Genomic DNA, 21,367 nt, shown 5'->3' with positions numbered 1-21,367 from the left:
TCAGAACTCACCATTGGGCAACTCAGGTGTGTCTTGTCTTTGGGTGAAAGATGGGTGTTATTCCCCAAATAAATATTGCCAATAAGGCACAATAATCCGAGCATTGGTCCCCCCCCAAAAAGAAAACAAGAAATTTCTTTCAGGAAACTTTGAAAACAAGGATTATATAATGATACACAAAATGCCACATAATATTACAGCTTAACTGGTGGGTTTGGTCAAAATGAAACTACTGCTTAAAAGCATACAGTGGATCATAGACCCCAAGAAATAGGCCACTCTAGGAGCTTACAGAAATGTACAGCCAGCTCCATATGTCGTATTCCCTGCTTTTCATGGACCACCAACTCACTGAGTCTACCACTATACGAGTACACACCACTGGATTCCAAAGCCAAAGCTGCCTTGATTCTGGATGCACTGTCAGTTCCTCATTCATGAAATAGATGCCAACTTCATGGTGCAAACTTGATGAGGTCTCACTACAATTGATTAAAGACTCCTCTGTTGCTTTTAAAAGAATTAATTGGCACTTGCACTTGATGCAGCCTTTGCCTTTGGACCCTGTCATAAGCTCAACAATAGGTCACATGACTTATATAAAAGGGGGTGACATAATAAAAGCAATGAAGCTGTAAATTACCTGGGACCCTTTAACCTTTTCAGAAGGTGTGCTTTCAAGTGTGATCAAACGTGTATTCACATCAAATTTCAAAATTGAACTGCATCTGCAAAATTGCTCACAAACCTTGACAATCAGTAACAAGGGCATGGCTTGAGATCTGCAATTAGACATCTTTTGTGTTGGAAACAAAGGGGCCAAATAATAGCACTTACTGTTCACATTTGACATCATTTACATCACCACCACTTGGTATAGTCAAGATAGTCCCAAAAAAGGAGGTATTTGATGCTCCGCAATTGGGACATGGTCCCTGATCTTATAAAGAAACAGATATTAGCATTAAAAAATTCGTTCCCAAGTCCCAACACAATGCATGGTTTGAAAACACATACCTTAAGGATAAGAAAATCCTTCAGTATAGCATTAGTGATGGACTGAGCAATCAGGTATGTAATTGGTAAAACAATAAACCAAGTGAATAGGAAACTGTAGGGTTCAGGCAACTGCACAAGAATTAAGCATTTGTCAGCACAAGCATCCAGAGAAATAGCATTCAATCTATTACTAGCTGATCACCTTTGCTTTGTAGTTCATCAGATCCTTGGATGCTTTCAATTTCAAGATGCAGACTTCAATAAATGCTTTACCATTGCTCAATGTTTAAATTCTAAGTGGCTTACCCATCACACTTAATAACTGTTAACGGTATTTTGAGAAGGCTGCAGAAAGCGCAAGTGCTGAATACTATTTTTTGGTGGATTACTATTTTGTGGAGCTTCATTGTATTACTTTGGGCACTTGTGTATTACTTTTTACTCATGGACATCATCAGACTATCATGGTTGTATTATTTTGTGAGAGCCGGGCTCACTCCCGTGCACATTGTATTTATCACCCGTAGTTGTATTTGTCGCACCCGCATGTGTTGCGTGGGTTGCGCACATGTAATTGTGATTAGAATAGTGTAGGCTTGGTCTATTTAGGCTAAGGTTCAAGCATGTTTCAAGGATTGACCGGCCTAAAGCCCACTATGTAGGTAGGATGCCCAAAGAGGGTGCAAACCCTAATTCACAGTTGTGGAAACCCTAAACGCAAAAGGGGCGCAAACCCTAACCCTAACCCTAATTCTATGTCTATATAAGGGTGGGAGGTCTCAGTTGTATTCACCCCTTTTTGGCACATTCATGCTGCGGAAGCTCTGTCAGTGCAACCATTCAATCTTTCTATTCTATCATCTTGCTTCCATTGTGTTGAGAGTGACTGAGAGGGAGAGAGTGAGAGGTGTGTTGAGCGAGGGACTGAGGGAAGGTGAAGCTCTTCGTCGTCTTCTTGCTTTTCTCGTCGTCTCTACTAGCTCTTCGACTCGTTGGTGTGCTTGGTGGTGGATGCGAAGGAGCGACGGCATCGGATCGTGTTGATCGTGGTCGTGGAACTATCTTCGAGCCTTTGAAAGGTAAGTTAGGTGAGTTCACTACAACTCGAGCTAGTCTTGTATTCTTGCTTCCTTGGGTTGGAGAGAAGAATGCTTGGTTAGTTAGAGCAGAGCGTGAGAGACAAGGTGAGAGATTGTCGCCAACGTGAGTTGCAGCTTCTGAAAGAATAGAAGTCCATCCAAAGTCCGGACTGTTGGTGCGTTTGCCTCAACATTTTGGTTCCGTTGCCGGGACCTAGGATGGTGCAACCGCCGAGGTTCTCACACTCCCACCGTGTGGCGGAATAGGAGGCTTGTGCATGGGCGTGGATAGGATCGATGTGGTTCCGATCGTCTGCGTTTGTGGCTAGCTTCCGAAACCCATGTGGCTAGGTTAGGAAGGGCCAAATCGGAAGGAACGGGTTTGTTGGATTGAGATTGGAACAGGGTAGAATAGAAGAAAACACAAACCATAAACTCAAAAACACAAAAACACAAGAAAACACAAAACTCAAAACTCAAAACTCAAAGCGCTCTTCTTGTTGTTGGACATCTTGTGTGGGAACGTTGGGAGATGAGGGTTCATCGTTCTTGCTTTTGTCATTGGTTACATACATGTTTATGGTTGAGATCTAACCAAATATACTGCTTGCCTTTGTACTCGTCTTCTAAAGTTCTTGGCTTGTGAGGTAGAGGAAGGAGAAAGCAAAGAAGGCCAAGAAGAAGTAGATAGAAGATGGTTGGGAAGAAGAAGAGATAGATGAAAAAAAGGGTGAAATAGAGAAAAAGGAAGGGCAAGAGGTAGTGAGGAAGAGAGCTAGAAGAAGAAGAGTAAGAAGAAGAGAAGAAGAATACAAGAAGAAGAAGAAGAAGAAGATGCAAGGATTGAGATAGAAGAACGATAGAAGAAGAAGAAAAAGAGGAGGATAGAAAAACAAGAGAAGAAGAAAGTAAGGAGTGAGGAAGAAGAATAAGAGAAGTGGAAGAAAGAGGGGAAGAAGGTGAATAAGAAGAATAAGAAGAAGGGGATAGAAGAAGATAAGAGTACGAAGAAGAGGAAGCGTAGGAGAATATGAGAAGTTGAGGAAGAAGACTAGGAGAGAAGGGAAGTGGAAGCAGTTGAGAAGGAGAAGCGGATTAACGAGAATAAGTAGGGAAGTCGGCCAGAAGGGTCGGTAGGGGAATAGGAAAGAGATATATATATATATTTATTTATTTATTTATTTCTCTTTTTTTTTTCCTCACCCTTGCTCTAACACATCAACTCGCACCACCTCATTTGCACTAGGTCATACTCATTCGCACCACCTAGGTCATACTCATTCACACCACCTAGGTCATACTCATTCGCACCACCCATTCGCATTCGCACCACCTAGGTCATACTCATTCGCACCACCTAGGTCACACTCATTCGCACCACCTCATTCGCACCACCTAGGTCACACTCATTCGCACCCACCTAGCACCTTATTCACTCGCACCACCTCTTATCACTCACTAGTACCACCCCAACCCTAATCCCTCACAAACCCTAATTATCACTTGCACCAATCACCCCTCACTCATACTCCTCTCTCACTAATCCCCCACTTACTTCTCCACACTCATCTCTCACTCATCCCTACTCACTCATCCTCTCTTAACTCTCACTGACATTCCCACCCATAGTCTCTTAACCTATGCCTTAAGCTTCACTCCTACTTGTTTTACTCACATTCTAAATTTGAACCTCTTGCTTTAAGTATTGGTATCAAGTGCCATCCTTACTTGCCATATTGTCATCATGACCTGGTTGTGATACTTGGCGGAATTGCTTGTCCCCATGCACATTGTATTTGAAAGGAAGAAAGCTTGATTTCATACTTCGTGTGTTTTTCTTTAAAAATGGAAACGATGAAGAGAATGTGTGTATTTGACCAATATTGAGAAAACCCTTTAGGTACTTTTCACTCCCACTCAACAACTCAACAAAACAACCAATTCGGACGTTCTCAAACATTTGAACCATCATTCACTGAGGACCATTGCTAAGACCTAGGTTAATCTCTCATTGATTTAGTTGTATGCGCTTGCGAAACGGCAAGGTGATCCTCTCTCCTCCTAGGGAGCGGAGCCCTAGCCCCGAGACTCTTACTGTCCCAACAACCTTCACAATGGATGAAGTAACATTTTTAGACTCTCTTCCACAAGATGTCCGAGAGTCCTTGGATAGCTACCAAATAGCTGCACACTTTGATCGTGCTCGACTCTCCCAGCAGACCTTGAGGAAAAACTCGTGATCCTCAAAGACCAAGGAACTAGTACTTTTAGCAAGATCCTCGAACACACCATGGACACAAAGCAAGAACTTTTGAACATGAAAACCGAACTGGATGGGATCAAGCACATGTTGCTGAATGCTGGAACATCCGAATCATCCACTAATACTTTAACGGACCTCGTCCAACGCAGGCTCTTTGATCATCCCAACTTGCTCATTGTGGGAGCTCACATGGCTCAAACACTGCTTACTGGGATGGGTAATACACCTGCCCAACGAGACCAAGCCAAAGTTCCCCTAGTGGCCAAGCAAATTGATAAGTATCGTGCTGGCGACGACCCATACAACTTTATAGAGCAATTTGAGCAAGTTTGCGAGGCCAATAACCTTATAGGCGATGCCAAGCAGGTTCAAGCCTTTGGGCTTTGCATGGGCGAGAAGGGTCGTACTTGGTTTACTGGCCTCGATCCAGCTGAGAAGGCTTCCTTCGCAGCTCTTAAGACTCTCTTCATAAAGCGATTTGCCGAGGCAGGCTACGGGGACAATTTAATTATCCGACTCATGAATATTGAACAACACGACGAAGAGAGCATGAGAGACTATGTGTCTCGATTAAAAGGCCTCTACAAGAGAATCCCACTAGCTGAAAAACCAACTGCAAAAGCAGTCACGAAGGCTTTCATCAAGGGTATCACCGAAACTCGCCTTTTGGCCACACATGCTCTCCTTGCTGAAAAGGCCCGACGTAAGGCCTGGTTTGATCGACATGTGCAACAGCGTTCCTTTGATAAAGGTGACCTGGTGCTCTTGTATTCTCTTAAGGGCCATAAACAGAAATTGAAACTTCGCGGCCTAGGACCGTATCGCGTTCGTCAAATTAGCAGGACGGGCAATGTTGAGCTTGAAACCCTAGAGGGGGAAGGCATAGGACATTTCAATGGCAGCCGCATTAAGAAGTATTACCCCCCAAACCATTATTTGCATGAACGCCCCATGCACCCTCCTGATGTTCCTGTCAGTGCGGTCATGGTGGCTGAACAATCCTGGTATGAGCAACTTGAGCAGAAGGCAGATGCTCATAAGTTGGCTTCATCTAGCACCACACAGAATTCCTCTTCATTTTTTAATGTACGAGCTGTTTCCATTTCTTTACTTGACCCTGAGGATGACCTTGTCATTCCCCCGGCTTTCCTTCGAATCCAGTTGACTGCTGCCAAGCAGATCACTACTGACGCTCTAATTGATGAAGCTTCTGACTTCAACACCCTTCCATATAACCTCTGGATGGATTTGGGCCAACCCACCTTGACACCCACTCACACTAAGCTTAACCCCTATGGTGGCCAACCTTACTCACTCTTGGGTAAATGTAAGCTTTTGCTTACTATTGCAACTGAGAGCATCCCTCTTCTTTTTTATGTTCTTCCGAACCGCGAAGATGTGGGCAAGGAACTTCTCTTGGGCCGACCTTTCAAGTATCAGGTTCCATGCACTATCAACTATGTTGATCAGCGCATTACATTACAATTTCCAGGTGCCCATGTAGTTTCTGCTTTCAGTAAAGGGGACCTTTCTGCGGGGCCAACGCCAATTCCTCTTCCCACCCCTTCTCAGTCCGGTAGTTCCTTATTTCATCAGTTGCTGCAAGCCCAACATCACCATGCTACTCCTGTTAGTCGCGCCTCAAAACCCACGCCTATGAAGTTTCCTCACTTCCAGTGGCGACCTCGCCTCCCCTCACCACCTCCATTTCCACCTTCACCACCCTCAAAGCCGTTGCATCGGCAACCGAGTCGACGTCGTCGAACTCCTCCAAAGCCCACAATTTCCTTGTGTTGGGTGGCACGTGCTCTCTTGGAGGCTCAGGGCTATTACCAGTGTAACACCTACATTTGGATTCCCAAACGATCTAAGTTCTCATCTATCCCTTTTTCTTGGGCTTCGTCCACCGTTCCTCCAGGCTGCTCGAAGCGCCGAATGTCTTATCCGCGGGTTTCTCATTCCTTCCTACCTCCAGTCACCCCGTCTCATGACGAGTCAGAGTCTACGCCCCATTCCGCTTCCCTTAACCAACCACCTCTTAATAAGAAGTCATTTCCACTACCTTCCTCTGTCTCCTCATCTCCATCTTTTGCTCCGGAACCCCCTCCTGACCCTCTTCTCACACCTTCCCTTGGGCCCTCAGCTTCCTCTGAGGCATCCTCCTCTTCCAATCTCTCTCAGCCAGTCCACCAGTTGGATCAGGCAGCCCAAGCTAAACTCCAACATGAAAGCGGGGACCCGGTTCCACCTCATCTTCAGATTAGTTCCACCGCTCCTGATCCCCCTTCTGGTCTAAAACCTCTGCTCATTTGCCGCTCTCTTAGTGGCATGGCTGCGGACTTGGCCACGAAGGACAACTCCTCCGACGCTAGTTGGTTACTCCAATTCGATTCTATGTTTACCACCTTTGCGAAATTGTTTGCTATGATTGACCTCGGCCTTGCCGACAATGAGGCACTTGAACTTGCTACTCGATGGAATCCCACGTGGGAGGAGCATGAACATCTCTTCCGCAAAAGTCTCTTGGTGCAGGCTGAGTACGTCAAGACTCTTCCTCAGAAGCGTCTCCAGCCCTCCCGATTAATCTCTTCTTATGCTCCAGTGACCAAATGTGTTGATTCCGCCGAGCTTGCAGCTCTTACCACCAAACAAACCACTTCTAGTCTTTTCTTACGCCTCTGGTATAACCATCGGCTTGAGATTGCTCAGACTGGCAGTCGTCTGATGACCACTGCCGAGCAACGGCGCGCCATTAGTAACCTTCGGTCTGATCCTACATATCATTCTCCTGTTTCACTCCATGCCATCATTTTGGCTCGTGACCTAGAAGTGCCTTCCAATTTGCAACACCATCCCCTGTTTAATAATATTCTAACGGCGGAAGAACTACATGTGGCTAGTCGCTTTGCTGGTCCATGTCTCCTCATAGATATTACCACTTATTTGTGTGGTTTGGCTATGCGCCCATTTGACCCTGATACATTTGTGGAATTGGAGTATAACCCCAACTTTTACGCTTGGTGGAAGTCCATCCTTCCTTCATTTTCCCCGTCCACCTAGTTGTCTTTTCATTTTCTTTGTCCATACTTCATCTTCTTTTTCTTTTTCCTTTTTGTGTTGCCCTGTCATCTTTTCCATCCTTTGTCACTTACCCCTGCAAGCTAGGAAGCTTGCTAGGTCTTTTTGTTGCAGGAGGGCAATTGGCAATCCATTTTGGCATTATTTTTATAAAAAGGCAAAGGTATAGTTTGACTTTTATATTTTGTGTGATGGTTAGCTAGAAATTTCTCAAGATGTGGTCTTATCTTTTGATTAAGCAGATGACAGGTTCACAGTTTGAAATGTCTACAATGTCGACATTGGTGGCTGTCAAGGATCATCATATGAGCACAGGGGAATATTCACTATGGAGCAATGCAAGGAGTTTGTTCTAGAGACCACCATATGGAGTTTTGGGGCCTTGAAGTTTCGTCAACTTACCAACTTAGAGAATATTGTCAACAGGTATCCTAAAATTGGGGAGTTGGTGGCTAAATGTGGGCTAACCGACTATATTAGAGCAACCAATGGGCCTATTCACTTTGCCAATTGCTACAACTTTGTTCAAAACTACGATCCTAAGACTAAAACAAGTAGGATGAGCTACTGGGATGAAAAAGAGCAAAAAGTTGGGGAGGTAGCACTTACTTCTAAGCTGATAGAACAAGCCTTAGGTCTTTGTCAAGGGTCAAGAGAGCATGGTAAAGCTAGTAAAACTCATCTAGTGGATCAAAGGTGGGAGGGTAAGCCTAATGTTACTACTGGTGGTCTATTGTTCTCTGCCATTGAGGAGTTGGATCTTAGAGCCACTGCACAGGTGTTTCACCATTTGTTTACCTACAACAAAACCAGCACTCGTGCAGGGAGAATACCCAAGGGCTTCATGGAAGATATCTTATCAGACAGGATACTTGATGAGGATTTAAATAAGTTTTGGATGGATCAGATTTGTGAATCCCTTGCCAAGGCACATGAGACTCTTCCTAAAACTCCTGAAGGGAGACTCACCACTACTGAGGCCAAGATATGCATGATAAATTACGGTGGTGCACTCAGTAAGGTCATCACCACAGCCTTGGGACTCTCCGAGCCCTTTCAGGTGACACCCGCAGTTGCTAAGATGGGTCAACTGAAGGACAAACGACCAAGGGAGGAACAAGAGCCAAGTGTTGAGAGTTCACGAAAGAAGATGGGTCAAAAAAAGAGTAAGAAAGGAAAATTTAAGACAGAGCACCACGTAGCGATCAAGGAGTCGCTAGAGAATGCACAACACTTGGGGGAAGCTCTCCACAAGGAAAAGGAGAATCAAGCCACAACCATACAGGAATCATCCATTAAGGACATGAGAGGGAAGGAAGCCTCCGCTCCACAGGAAGTTGAAGAAGACGTTGCTAGGAAACCTGGAGATTTTGACAAAGGAAAGGGAAAGACTCAAGGAAAACAATCGGTGATTGGTCCAGGAGATTTTCAGATGCTCATGACCACTTTACAAACCATGCAAGCCCAGATAAACATGTTGGAACATGGTAGACAGAATGAAGAAATTACAGTCACTTCTAGTGTAGAGAAGCTGCGACCGGATGAGACTACCACTAGTTCAAAAGTTTGCACAAGGACATCAGCGAATTTGGATGGTCTTACCACATTAGAGCTCTTATGTGAAGAGTTGAAACAGGACAAGGATCAAGCAATTCTGGAAAAATTGGAATTACAAAAGAAGTATGAGGCACAGAGATCGTCTCATCAAGAATTTTTGAAACACTCAGCCCAGCAGTTACACAACTTACAGACTCAGATTGTGGAGAACAATAAGGAGATGGAGGGGCTAAGGGAACAGTTGCAAGAAGTTGAGGTCCTGAGGAAAAGGGAAGAAATTCTCTGTGCTCAGGTTGCAGATCTTGTGGTTCAATTAAAGGAGGAAAAGGCAAGGACATCAACTCTCACCAGAGAGTTGTCAGAAGCACATCGGACTCAGACGCAGATGAAGATAGCCTTTACAGGGTTGCAAGATACAATTGCAATGAGTCTGACTACTGCTATCAATCAAGTTGAGGAAAAAGCTAACAGAGCTTACGAGGAGATGTTACAACAGCTATTCACAGACTTGGCTCATTCCCTTCACAAGGAACGCCAGTTTAAGCTTCATGCAACTGCCTATCAACATGCACTATCATTACAGCAAGGGCTTTATCATCAGGCCATTTGCACTTTATCATCCAAAAGCACCGATGATGTGGAGGAACTCAAAGCTCAGTTGGGAATTGCTACCGGAGCCTTAGCCGCTTTTGACCAGGGTAAGGAGCTCATGTTGTTGACCTCAGACCCACCTAGCAGCCAGATGATTGATCATTTGCATGACATGGGCTATAATGATCAAGAATTGAGGGATGTAGAAATGATGCAGCCAACATCTACTGAGCCATGTGACTTACAATATGAGACACTTGTTAAAGACCCTATTGCAGTAGAGCCTTTTGAAGATATGGTTCCTTTTGAGGATTATATGGATCCTCAAGATTTTGCTGAGCAGGAAGATGGAGCTACTGAGGAAATACAGGTACCCCCAACAGTGTCGGACAAGGAACTTGAGGTCTAAGAGCGCTTTGATAGGATGGTTCAAGTTCTTAGGGCTACCCCTCAGGATGTGCCAGAGTATTCCATTGACATGCAAGGCATCGAGGCACAGAGAGAGGATCTAGATGAGCCCATTAAGTCCTATCATGAGAAGCAGACGAGGGAGGAGACCATCATTTTTTATTTCAATGTCTATGGAGATGCCAAATTCAGAACACCCTTACCAGTCAGTACAGTGCAAAAGCTTATTAAAGTGGGAGGGAAGATTGCTAAGAAGTGGTTGAAGAAACAGGATAGGTCGGCTTTGAAAGGAGCTTGTAAGATTCCCAAGGAGAAGAATAAGAGGGAGTATCTCACCGAGAAGCCATGAGAGGTGTGGAAGCTTCAACCAGAATGGCGATATCCTATCCTTGAAGCGGATGAAATGGCCCATTCCGCCTTTTGCTACTCAAATCGGAAGACAGATGTACTCCATTGCCCCTATCCGAGAAGGTATGGCAGAAACTATGATGCTGAGAAGCATGGCAGGCATAACTTTCCCAAAATTCCCAATATCAATGCTCCGCATGAGAGTGATATCTATCACTTCCAGTTGCATGATCTGCTACTCTCTTTGCTGAAGAAGGTCCCATTGCTTTATGGCTTTTTCATGGAATTGTGGAGGAAGAAAATTCTGCATAAACTTCTTTTTGAAACTCTCCCAGGTAGTGAGACAATCTATGCTCTTACGAACCACGGTCCACCAAAGAGATGCTCTATCCACTAAATGATTAGTGACACACTTGATTTTATATTTTTCAGCGTATGTCTCTTCATGAAAGTAATCATCAAACTGACTAATAAATGCAAGGACAGTCTTTCCATCTCGAGTTCCATTGAAAGTACGGAATTTGAAATTTCTTTTACTTATCTTTGTTTCTTTGCGGATGAATTGAACTTCGAGAGTCGCATCTCTTTTGACAGTTTCCTTAAACTCTACTCAAATTGCCCCGATCCTACCTTCATAGTCACTTGCAATTATCTCCGCCTTATAGTCAAGCTCTTACAGCAGCCACCGACTCCCTATGAGGATGGCCTGCCACCCTTATTCTTCGACATCAACACAGGGATTGACCGCATTGCCATAGCAAGACTTCTTCTTCGAGCTGTATTATTCCCCTCTTACTACGTAGCCTTGCTTGAGGATATGGTGGATAGCAGATTTGCTCGGTGTACCCATCCTTTTTATCCAGAATCACCCATTTATCTCCGAACCTTTCTTAAGCCATATCTTTTGAGCAAAGGGTGTCTTTCACTTACCTTGCAGCCACTTCCTGAGGAGTGACTCCCTTGTGCATCACATGATGGAAAAAAAAAAAAAAAAGAGAAAGCAAAAAAGAAATATATATATATATGCACTCACATGCACTGCACTGCACCTAGGGGTCCTCAAGTTGGATGCGTCCAGTGGCTTTGGTCGGCTCGCTCCGTCTCTAACCCCCTAGCCCTTTTTCCATTTCCCCACACATTTGCTTAGGGCACATCAAGGTCAGGACATACCTAGGGAGTCTCGGCTCGCCTACGTTAGACCTGTCTCCCTGAGTCACGTGCACTTTTCATTTCTACTTCATTTATCTCAATAACACCACATCACCTCAGGTCACCTACCACATGTGGTTGATCCAGTGGAGAACCATGCGCTTCAAGAATTCCTTTATCTATCCCACTTAGGTGTCTCCCTTGCATCTTCAACAACAACGTTTTTTTTTTCTCTCAGTACCTACCATTCTTTCCATCTTCATCAGATCAAGCTCCCTTGCTTCCTCATCATCGAGCATCATCATCAACAGAAGCACCCATGGAGAAGTCTTCTACCTATGTATTAGACTATGTATGCACATGCACTCACTATAGTATTTGCACCATAACCTATTCACGGTTTAGGGTCCTCAAGTGTGGGACAACACTTCAGGCTTGCCTGGAGTTCGACCCATCTCCCAAACCAACATCATCATATGTCCTGTGCACGATCAGAAGACTAGCACTTTTCCCCTAGGGAGTGACTGCACGTGAGGTTTTACTTTGCAGGTATTCGAGTTGTGGAGAATCATGCACATCACTTCTACATCAACATTGCATCTCCCATCTTCTACGACCTCTATTCCATTTTCCAATGACCATTCAAGTTCTATTCATCAGAAGGATCAACAATCAAGTGTATCTTCAGCATAGCCAACTTTTACAGGATTTGTCACCAGCAACACCATCAGTCTCACCATCTACCACAATTTGAGCAACATCATTTGTACCACCCGCAACAGGCAACATCCTCATCTTCAACAACCACCGTTCTTCATCAGCCACATCCATTTCTTCTCCATCAGGAATACTACTTGATCAGGACTGTTCCCAACATTCCGGGTCTTCGGTGCAAGCTACAGCATGCTACCTACGACGTGAGTGCCATGGGACTGGCACTCGCCTAGCGGAGAAATAATGTTAATGGTACTTTGAGAAGGCTGCAGAAAGCGCAAGTGCTGGATACTATTTTTTGGTGGATTACTATTTTGTGGAGCTTCATTGTATTACTTTGGGCACTTGTGTATTACTTTTTACTCATGGACATCATCAGACTATCATGGTTGTATTATTTTGTGAGAGCCGGGCTCACTCCCGTGGACATTGTATTTATCACCCGTAGTTGTATTTGTCGCACCCGCATGTGTTGCGTGGGTTGCGCACATGTAATTGTGATTAGAATAGTGTAGGCTTGGTCTATTTAGGCTAAGGTTCAAGCATGTTTCAAGGATTGACCGGCCTAAAGCCCACTATGTGGGTAGGATGCCCAAAGAGGGTGCAAACCCTAATTCACAATTGTGGAAACCCTAAACGCAAAAGGGACGCAAACCCTAACCCTAACCCTAATTCTATGTCTATATAAGGGTGGGAGGTCTCAGTTGTATTCACCCCTTTTTGGCACATTCATGCTGCAGAAGCTCTGTCAGTGCAACCATTCAATCTTTCTATTCTATCATCTTGCTTCCATTGTGTTGAGAGTGACTGAGAGGGAGAGAGTGAGAGGTGTGTTGAGCGAGGGACTGAGGGAAGGTGAAGCTCTTCGTCGTCTTCTTGCTTTTCTCGTCGTCTCTACTAGCTCTTCGACTCGTTGGTGTGCTTGGTGGTGGATGCGAAGGAGCGACGGCATCGGATCGTGTTGATCGTGGTCGTGGAACTATCTTCGAGCCTTTGAAAGGTAAGTTAGGTGAGTTCACTACAACTCGAGCTAGTCTTGTGTTCTTGCTTCCTTGGGTTGGAGAGGAGAATGCTTGGTTAGTTAGAGCAGAGCGTGAGAGACAAGGTGAGAGATTGTCGCCAACGTGAGTTGCAGCTTCTGAAAGAATAGAAGTCCATCCAAAGTCCCGACTGTTGGTGCATTTGCCTCAACAATAACTTTTTCTGCTTCTGGAATGTTACTTGGTTTGTTTTTTCCTGCTAATTTTAGGATCTAAGTACTGGTGCTTGTCCACATGTTTTGAGGGTTTTGAGCAGAGTCTCAAACAGATGTCTGGGTTCATAAACGCTATGATACTGACATTTTCTTAACTGGTAAAATGAGAACATAAATCAGCATAATTAATAGAGTAATTTACCTCCAGCAAGTATGTTATCTCAAATCCAGTTATATCATCAAGAAAGAACACCCTGGTTCAACAGTTTATGGATGATAAGGATCCAGCGAAGAAACAAAATGAGACTAGAATCTCACAGGACAATACTTCACAACACTGAAATACTTACAGAAGAAGAGCGATCAGAGCAGCCGGAACATTGAGCAAGAACATTTTCCAGTAATCCACTGTTGAATCACTGTAAACCTGTCCAGATGAAAGCCTACTTAATATGCTGCATCTCCTCTTTCTTGAAAATTAAACAAAATCTAGTAGTTATACCTTCTTGCTACGTAGACTGCAACGAGGTCCTTCAATTGCCACTTTGCTACCTGCTTTCTGTAAAGAATAGAATAAAGGGTAGCTTTGGAGAGTAACACAACTATCATTGAGCACAACATTGTTGATACCACTTGAAAGGGACTGAACAACTCACTGAGAGATTAATCCATTAAGCTACAGACACACCTTCAACTTTAGCTTTAGTGCATCATATTCAGCATCTGACATATTAGGCTTTCCAGCTGCATATGAAAGAGATGCTTCCATAAATTTCTGCTCATCTGGACCTGAGAACCATAAACAGTTCTCTTAGTGTTATTTGCAAACTCTAAAGTCCTTAAAAAAAGCTGCTTCTCTGATAAACAATGGTATAAAAGGATCCAAAAGAAGAAACCTACTTAAAATAACCACACTGCTGCCCTCCCAAATAAGCTCTTCCTTAAGGTTGTCAAACTCTTCATTAGACATGATGGGTTGCTTGTCATAGTAAAATGACTGTCATAATATCAACAAAGAGATGTGACTGGAGGTACCAATAACCAGAATAGAAAATGTGTAAATGATATATACCTGAAGAGCTTCCAAGAAGTCTTGCTCAAGTTCACCCAATGAACGCTTATCAGCCTTTTTGTCAATACTGCAGTATGGAAGAATTTTGTTGTCACTCACTTCTTCCTGAGTTGTTTGGCCTGCAAGTACAAAGCCGTAAGTTGCTGCTAAGAAAAGTTGCTTATGGAATAGCAACTTACATATAGCAGATAAACTAGGCACGGAACATCTGGATTAGCACTAGCTGTTCTAGACACTGAAATCCATCAGATGAACGTGGACATCCACTAATACATAAGGGGCACCCAAACACTGGTCCATCCTGGGGAAAAACTAATCCACAACATGACAACCCCTCAGACACTTCAGGTCCTGTCATCAGCCCCTTCTATACAGAGCATTATTGACATGAATCAAAGTATTAATTTAAAGATAATGGAAGTGACACTCAATACTAAACCTATAATTTGATGGAATTGGAACCAAAGCTCAAAACCAAGCATTATTGAACTAGAAAATGATCATGCTCAGGAAAATTTGAGCTAGAACAATGATCAGGCTCAGGCATTGAAGCATACCTGTAACCTAGGTGTTGCATGGCACATACATGCTCAATTTTTTAATTGATAATCCTTGCTTTAGCAACAAGCAGTTTGACATGTTAAAACTCATAAAAGGGAAAATTTTGGGAAAGCAACGGAAATGACAACAATAAATTTCTAGTCTGAAGAGTATCAAATGCGATCCACACAAGCTTGGGGCTGAGACCACCTTGGTGCAACCTACTTATTTAACATGAGCAACTCACCAAACCTTGGCTGAGGCTCAGCTTCAGACTCAAGCTAACCCTACATGAAGCAGATGTCAAACAAAAATGCATGGCAACACTTTAAACTAGCATGCAAGCAACATAAAAGGGCTGCCGTAAATTAGCAAATTCAATCTTGGATGGATGCATCCAATGAGCTTATGTGAAAACAAAAACATTGTAGTATTTTGAGAAGAGTAACATAAAATGCAGTAACCAGCAAAGTTCAAACTCAAATCTCAGATGTGTGCAGGAAAGCACAGTCAGGAGGTTAACAAAGAGCTTCAACAGTCACACACCAGTGCTGCAATCAAACAACCAGGTCTAGACCCCTAAAGCAGAGGGAATGCAGAAAAAAATAGAATTGTGGCAGCTCATAAAATGCAGATGCGTTGGGTGTGGATTTTGAGCCAGTCCTTAAGGCTGGCATATCTATTATAGATCCAATCATCAAATCCAGTAAGGAACAGGTAGTAGGGAGGGTGATGAAGTCTTAGAGATCAAACATGTCTAAGGTATACTTGATCATACACGACCACAGGGCCAATTCGAGCCATGGAGCTTGCCTTTCTCCAGAAGTTTGGGAAGAACGAGCACCTGCACTTGGGATGCCATGATGGCCATCTGTGGAATGAAAGATGTGGATGATGAAGAACAACAGGAGTTACAAAGGGATGGTGGATGAGAAGGCAGCTGGTCACAGCAAGCATCTTGATCCACGTCACGATCTCTATGGTCTCATATTGATCCTTGCAATCTACACAACCATGGTCTTCTCATTCATTCTTGGGAAAGAGAGAGAGGGAGACCAACTGATCAATTGTCATGCCTGATTTCAGCCATTGGAGGCAGGAGACAGTAGCCAGGAGGCCAAAGAGAGTAGGCGAAAGTATTTATGAGACTTCTAGTTAATGGTGTCAGCAATTAGAGACAAGTGACAGTAGTTTGGGCCTCTCCAGGCAGCCGGTGACAACCTCTAGGCTGATTTCTGGCAGGGCAGCAGCTAATTTTCAGGCTTCTCCACGATGAGTTTCTGAAATTTCTCTGTATAGCTCTCTCACACCTTCTCATAGCTAATCTTAGCATTTCTTAGCCAATCTTAGAAAATCTCAACCAAATTTGGTGAACAAAATAGGAATTTTTTATGTAAACCCTAATTTACAACAATAATTAGGGTTTAGCAGCCACCTCCGGACCCATGCCATCAATCAAGGGCATCATATACTGAAATCAGCTCTTGAAATTCAAGGAATTGTCAGGATTCCACATGCCGGCTCACCCATTGTGAATTTGGGGTAGAATTTGGCCCATTGGGGTTCCATTAGAGCAAGTCCTCCGTGAAAATCAAGGGGCAATTGACTTGAATTATTTGCTCTTTGTAGGTACAGCAAGGGGCTGATCTAAAGAAATACCAAAAGGGTGCCAGTTTTGGAGCCAACGGGATGTCTACTGTCCAAGATTATTAAGGTAAAGCGTGCATTTCAGTTTATGCTCATTTCTTGATTGCTGTAATTAAGTGCTTAATCTAGTATCACCACCCTATCCGAGAAGAAAGGTTGGTTTCACAGTTTCATTACCAAGATACCACTCAAACCTTTGATGTGGTGGGCCCAAAGTACCTTATTGCAAGTCAAAGCTTTCTACTAGTGCTGATTTTTGTACTTAGCTGAGAAATTACAGCAATACGTCCTCATAGAGGGAGATGGAAGCAAGCAGTGATGACGCCCCTCAGTATGGGCATTTACATGGGGAAGAAGGAAATGCAATGCCGGATCTTGGCCAAGGCTCACATGATAGACAACAAGCTGAAAACGTTGTTGTTGGGCAAGATACAAGGCCTTCAAGGCAAAATGAGATTAATGATCAATAAAAGGAAGAGGAATTTAATGACCAGTTTAAGGATCAAATGAGGACAACAGCAAATCTCTTTACTAAATTGGCAAAGGATCCTCAGTTTGTTCAATTTTTCAATGCTCTGAGAAGGACAACAAGGGCAAGAAAAAGAAGACATCTTCTACACCTTTGGGACAGCAAGGTATACCAAAGATAGTGCCAAAGCCTTCACTTGAAGCTCCTAAAGAAGAGAATAAAGAGAAATAGTTGGTGCCCATGGGGCAAGATGTGCAAATGCAGGGCCATCATGGAAGTGCCAATCCAATGGATTTTGGACAACCAAACATGCATGCAATGATGGTACAACCAGCATGCTTTCGTGGTAACACAAATTTTCATGCTATGCTTGGACAAGGACCGCATATGGGAATGTATGGCACAACTCCTTATGGTATGCAGCAACCAATGCATGGTGTGCAAGGCTCAATGTATTTGGATGTGGTTGAAAATGTGCATAATCCTATGTATAGCAACATTGGTTTGATGCTTGCAACACAAAGTGGCATGTTTGGTAATGCAACTACACCCCAAAATGCTTATGGCCTTAAGGAACGAGTGCTAGTCATGCAAATTCTTTGTTTGGGCTTGATCATGATGTAAATACAACAAATACACACTTTTTGCAGCAGCTAATGTATAACAACTTGACACCCAAAGGGGCAGCAAAAGACTATGATGAGGGTGGAAAAGCACTGAAGTTTGAGTCCTTCAATGATACACAAGATTGGCTAAAAGCTTTGACTTTTATCTAGCAAGTTGATATAGCCTACTCAAGGGGAAACTTTACCAAATCCTCTTAAGATTCGAAAGGCAGCCATTTTCTTAAAGAGAAATGCATTGCAATGGTGGTCCACACTCTTGATGCAAGGTAGAGCAATGTCAACTTGGATACAATTTAAGCAAATGTTTACATCGAATTGGTTGACAAGTACCTTTAAGGTGGATATCATGACAGCTTGGAATAAGCTTGATGAAAAGAAATGCAAAAATTTAGACCAATACAATAATGAGTTTTGTTATGCATTGCTGCCTTTTACTTCTTATTGTTAGGTATCCCTTCATGAGCAACTGGAAAAATATGTATGTGGGCTGCCCAAAGGAATCAAGGATTTTTGCATAAAATCCATCATGTCTAGCATATCTAAGCTCATAGAGACTACTGCTATAGCCAATGCTTTGCTACATGGGAAGAATTAGAGCTTCCAAGAGAATAGGGAGAAGCCGAATAAAAAGTTGTTGAAGACTGAAAAAATGGAAAAAATCTGAAAACCAACTTGAAAAGAGTCCAAAACGGCAAAGAAAGAGCTCGAAATCACTGGCACAACATAGGAAATTAATGGCTGCAAATAAATGCTTCATTTATGACAGGAGAGTCACATTGCAAAGAATTATTCCAATAGACAACAAGTTGGAAAATCAAAAAATCAAGGAGATCCCAAGGGTAACAGGCCCAAAACATCAGAGGGATCAATGCCCAATGTCGTTAGTGATCAGCCCAATGATGATGCTACTAAGTTGTGTATAGCATGGGGCAAAATTAGGAATCAACATCATACATTGATATTCTTTAATTATGGTACATGAGCCAACTTCATCTCTATAGACACGGCAATATGTCTAGGCATCTGGGAGGATAAGATGAAACCCATGGGAAAAGTTGCAATGGCATATAAGGGTCATACACAGCCTCTCACACTGCTCTTGAAATGCAAGGATATGTATATAGTGAAGAGTTTTTCATTGCTCCACTTGAGGATTGTGATGTGTTGCTTGGTATGCCATGGTGTCACCTTATACATGCAGCGATTGATTCACACACAAAAGAGATCACTATTCAGAATAAAGAAAAAACTCTCACACTTGATGTAAAGTTGAAAGGAAAATTTGTTCCCGTTATATTTGCTACTATCATCTAAAGTAATGACAAGCTATCTTTCAACATACTTGGCTTTTACTAAGGATAAGAATGATAGTGAGAATATTGAAATGTATCAAAGTTAGAGAATGATCGCATGTCATTTCTGAAAATGTATGTTGATTGCTTCTCTTAGTCATTTCCAGGGTAGTTTCTGCCTGAAAGGCTTAAAGATCATGGCATGGGTCTTATCCCTAGAGTAGCCCACCCAATAAGCCATCCTATGGAGTCAGTGCATCCTAGCATAAGAAGATTATGAGCTAGGTGAATGGGCTGTTAGAAAAAGAGCCAATTCAACCCAGCTCGTCTCCTTTTTGTTCTCCAATGCTTTTGTTGCAAAAAAAGGATGGGTCATGGTAGCAGATGTGCATTAATTATCGCGCTTTTAATAAAATCACAATAAAGAATTTGATTTTCGATCCCTCAGATCGATGATGTTATGGATAGATTGCAGGGGTAGCCATTTTCACCTATATAGATTTGAAAAGTGGATATTATTAGATATGCATTAGACAGGAGGATGTGTTTAAAGCAGATTTCAAGATATCTTTTGGATTGTATGAGTTTCTTGTCATGCCTTTTGGACTTACGAATGCTCCCACCACTTTTAATCAAATGATTAATTGCATCTTTAGACCACACAAAGCATTTGTAGATACTCTCTTTCATGATATAATTGTCTATTCAAAGAATGAGGCAGAGCATAGAGAGCACTTGGCGTAGATTGGCCATAATAACAAGAAAAGTGAATCCTTCTTGCATGTAAATCACTTTTTGGGGCACATTGTATCAGTTGCTGGTATTTGTATAGGTCCTAAAACAATTGAGGCAATATGCTCATGCCCATCTTTGTAAAATGTATATGAGATTTGCAACTTCTTGGGTTTATGTTCTTGCTACAAGAAATATGTATGCGGATTTGCTGAAATTGCATCTCCATTGCATGCTTTGTAGAAGAAAAATGTGCCATTTAGATTGATAGCAGTGAAAATTTCAGCATTTGATAAGTTAAAAGAAAAGATGACTTCAGATCATATGCTTGTGTTGCCTAATCTAAGGAAGTCATTTGTGGTTCATTGTGATGCATGTGGAAATAGCATTGGGGCTGTTTTAATGCAAGATGACCAAGTTGTGGTTTATAAGAGTTGTTTTCTTCACGGTGCAAAGAGGAATTTGTAGGTCCACAAGAAAGAGCTTCTGGCTATAATCCATGCACTATCTATGCGGAAACATTATTTGTTAGGGGCTAATTTCATAGTACAAATATACCATCAAACTTTGATATACTTTTTGATGCAGACAAAGTTGTTAGAGAAACATATAAGATGGGCAAATTTTCTCTATATGTCTCATTTTTCAGAATGTACATATTGATGGTAAAAAGAATGTTGTGACTGATGCACTCTCATGTAAATTTCAGCTATCAACATGGTTTATCACACTGAGTTGGATACCATGAAAGCCCGTATGCTACTAATTTGGATTTTCCTAATATTTATGATCAACTATGCAATGGCAAGAGGCATGAGCACTTTGTGCTAAGAGATGGATTTCTGATGATGCATGGAGGACTGTGTGTCAAAAAGCAATTGAGGCATAGAGTGATCATTAAAGTCATGCTCCTCTATATGTAGGATACATAGGTATTGATACCACAGTCAAGGCAATGAAGCATTTCCTTTACACGCCAGCTTTGGGACATGATGTAGAGTAGTTTGTCAGGACATGCATTAGACGTCAAGAGGTAAAGCATGATAGGCAAAAGATGTCAGGCTTGTTGTAACACTTGCCTGTTCAAGACAAGCCCTGGCAAACATTGCAATGGATTTTATTTTTGAGCTTCATAGGACACCTACAAGGAATGATGGGATATGGACTATTATTTGCAGGTTAGCAAATAAACCCATTTCATTCCAATAAGAAAGAAAACAAAGACTAATCATATGGCACACTTGTTCTTGCAACACATCTTTAAGTATCATGGTATGCCAGAGTCAACTATCGATGATTGAGATCCTCAAATGACCAGTTTATTTTGGAAGGGGTTGTTTAAGAATATGGATAGCACGCTGAAATTCTAATCATCCTTCCATCCGCAAACGGATGGTCAGTCCGAAGAGGCAAATTCCATAGCATTGGATCTTTCAAGATGCTATGTAACAGACCATAAGACACAATGGGATTAGTATTTATCATTGGTTAAGTTTGATTACAACAACATAGTGCATAGCTCTACTAGCAAAGCTCCATTTGAAGTGGTTGAGGGTAGCAAGAAGATACCATCTATTTTGCAAACTAAGGATAAGATCTTGTGTTCTG

The 21,367-nt window shown here is 42.6% G+C and overlaps 1 protein-coding gene across 2 annotated transcripts in view; it reads right to left on the bottom strand.

Moving 5' to 3' along the window:
* Positions 1 to 148: 148 nt before the first annotated feature.
* The window catches only part of LOC148014376 (PGR5-like protein 1B, chloroplastic), a 33,435-nt gene continuing 12,216 nt past the window's right edge, over positions 149 to 21,367 (bottom strand). Inside the window, exons 2-11 of one of the 2 annotated variants that reach the window (XR_015688666.1) lie at positions 14,454 to 14,572; positions 14,282 to 14,378; positions 14,070 to 14,170; positions 13,884 to 13,940; positions 13,732 to 13,808; positions 13,584 to 13,635; positions 1,018 to 1,128; positions 838 to 940; positions 644 to 728; positions 149 to 564 (exon numbers count right to left, since the gene is read on the bottom strand). Coding sequence is in view for 1 of the 2 variants with exons in the window: in XM_087666869.1 (XP_087522995.1) it covers positions 523 to 564; positions 644 to 728; positions 838 to 935; positions 1,018 to 1,128; positions 13,584 to 13,635; positions 13,732 to 13,808; positions 13,884 to 13,940; positions 14,070 to 14,170; positions 14,282 to 14,378; positions 14,454 to 14,572 (839 nt within the window). In the remaining variant the exon portion in view is untranslated. The remainder of the gene's footprint in view (positions 565 to 643; positions 729 to 837; positions 941 to 1,017; positions 1,129 to 13,583; positions 13,636 to 13,731; positions 13,809 to 13,883; positions 13,941 to 14,069; positions 14,171 to 14,281; positions 14,379 to 14,453; positions 14,573 to 21,367) is intronic. The other variant, XM_087666869.1, reaches the window with a different exon arrangement.

Source organism: Lygodium microphyllum, chromosome 25, assembly GCF_053477565.2.
Source record: "Lygodium microphyllum isolate KBCC chromosome 25, Lygodium_microphyllum_v1.1.10, whole genome shotgun sequence".
NCBI classification, from domain to species: Eukaryota; Viridiplantae; Streptophyta; class Polypodiopsida; order Schizaeales; family Lygodiaceae; genus Lygodium; species Lygodium microphyllum.
The sequence above is the reverse complement of the archived record's forward strand: the minus strand, read 5'-3'. Positions and strand labels throughout refer to the sequence as shown.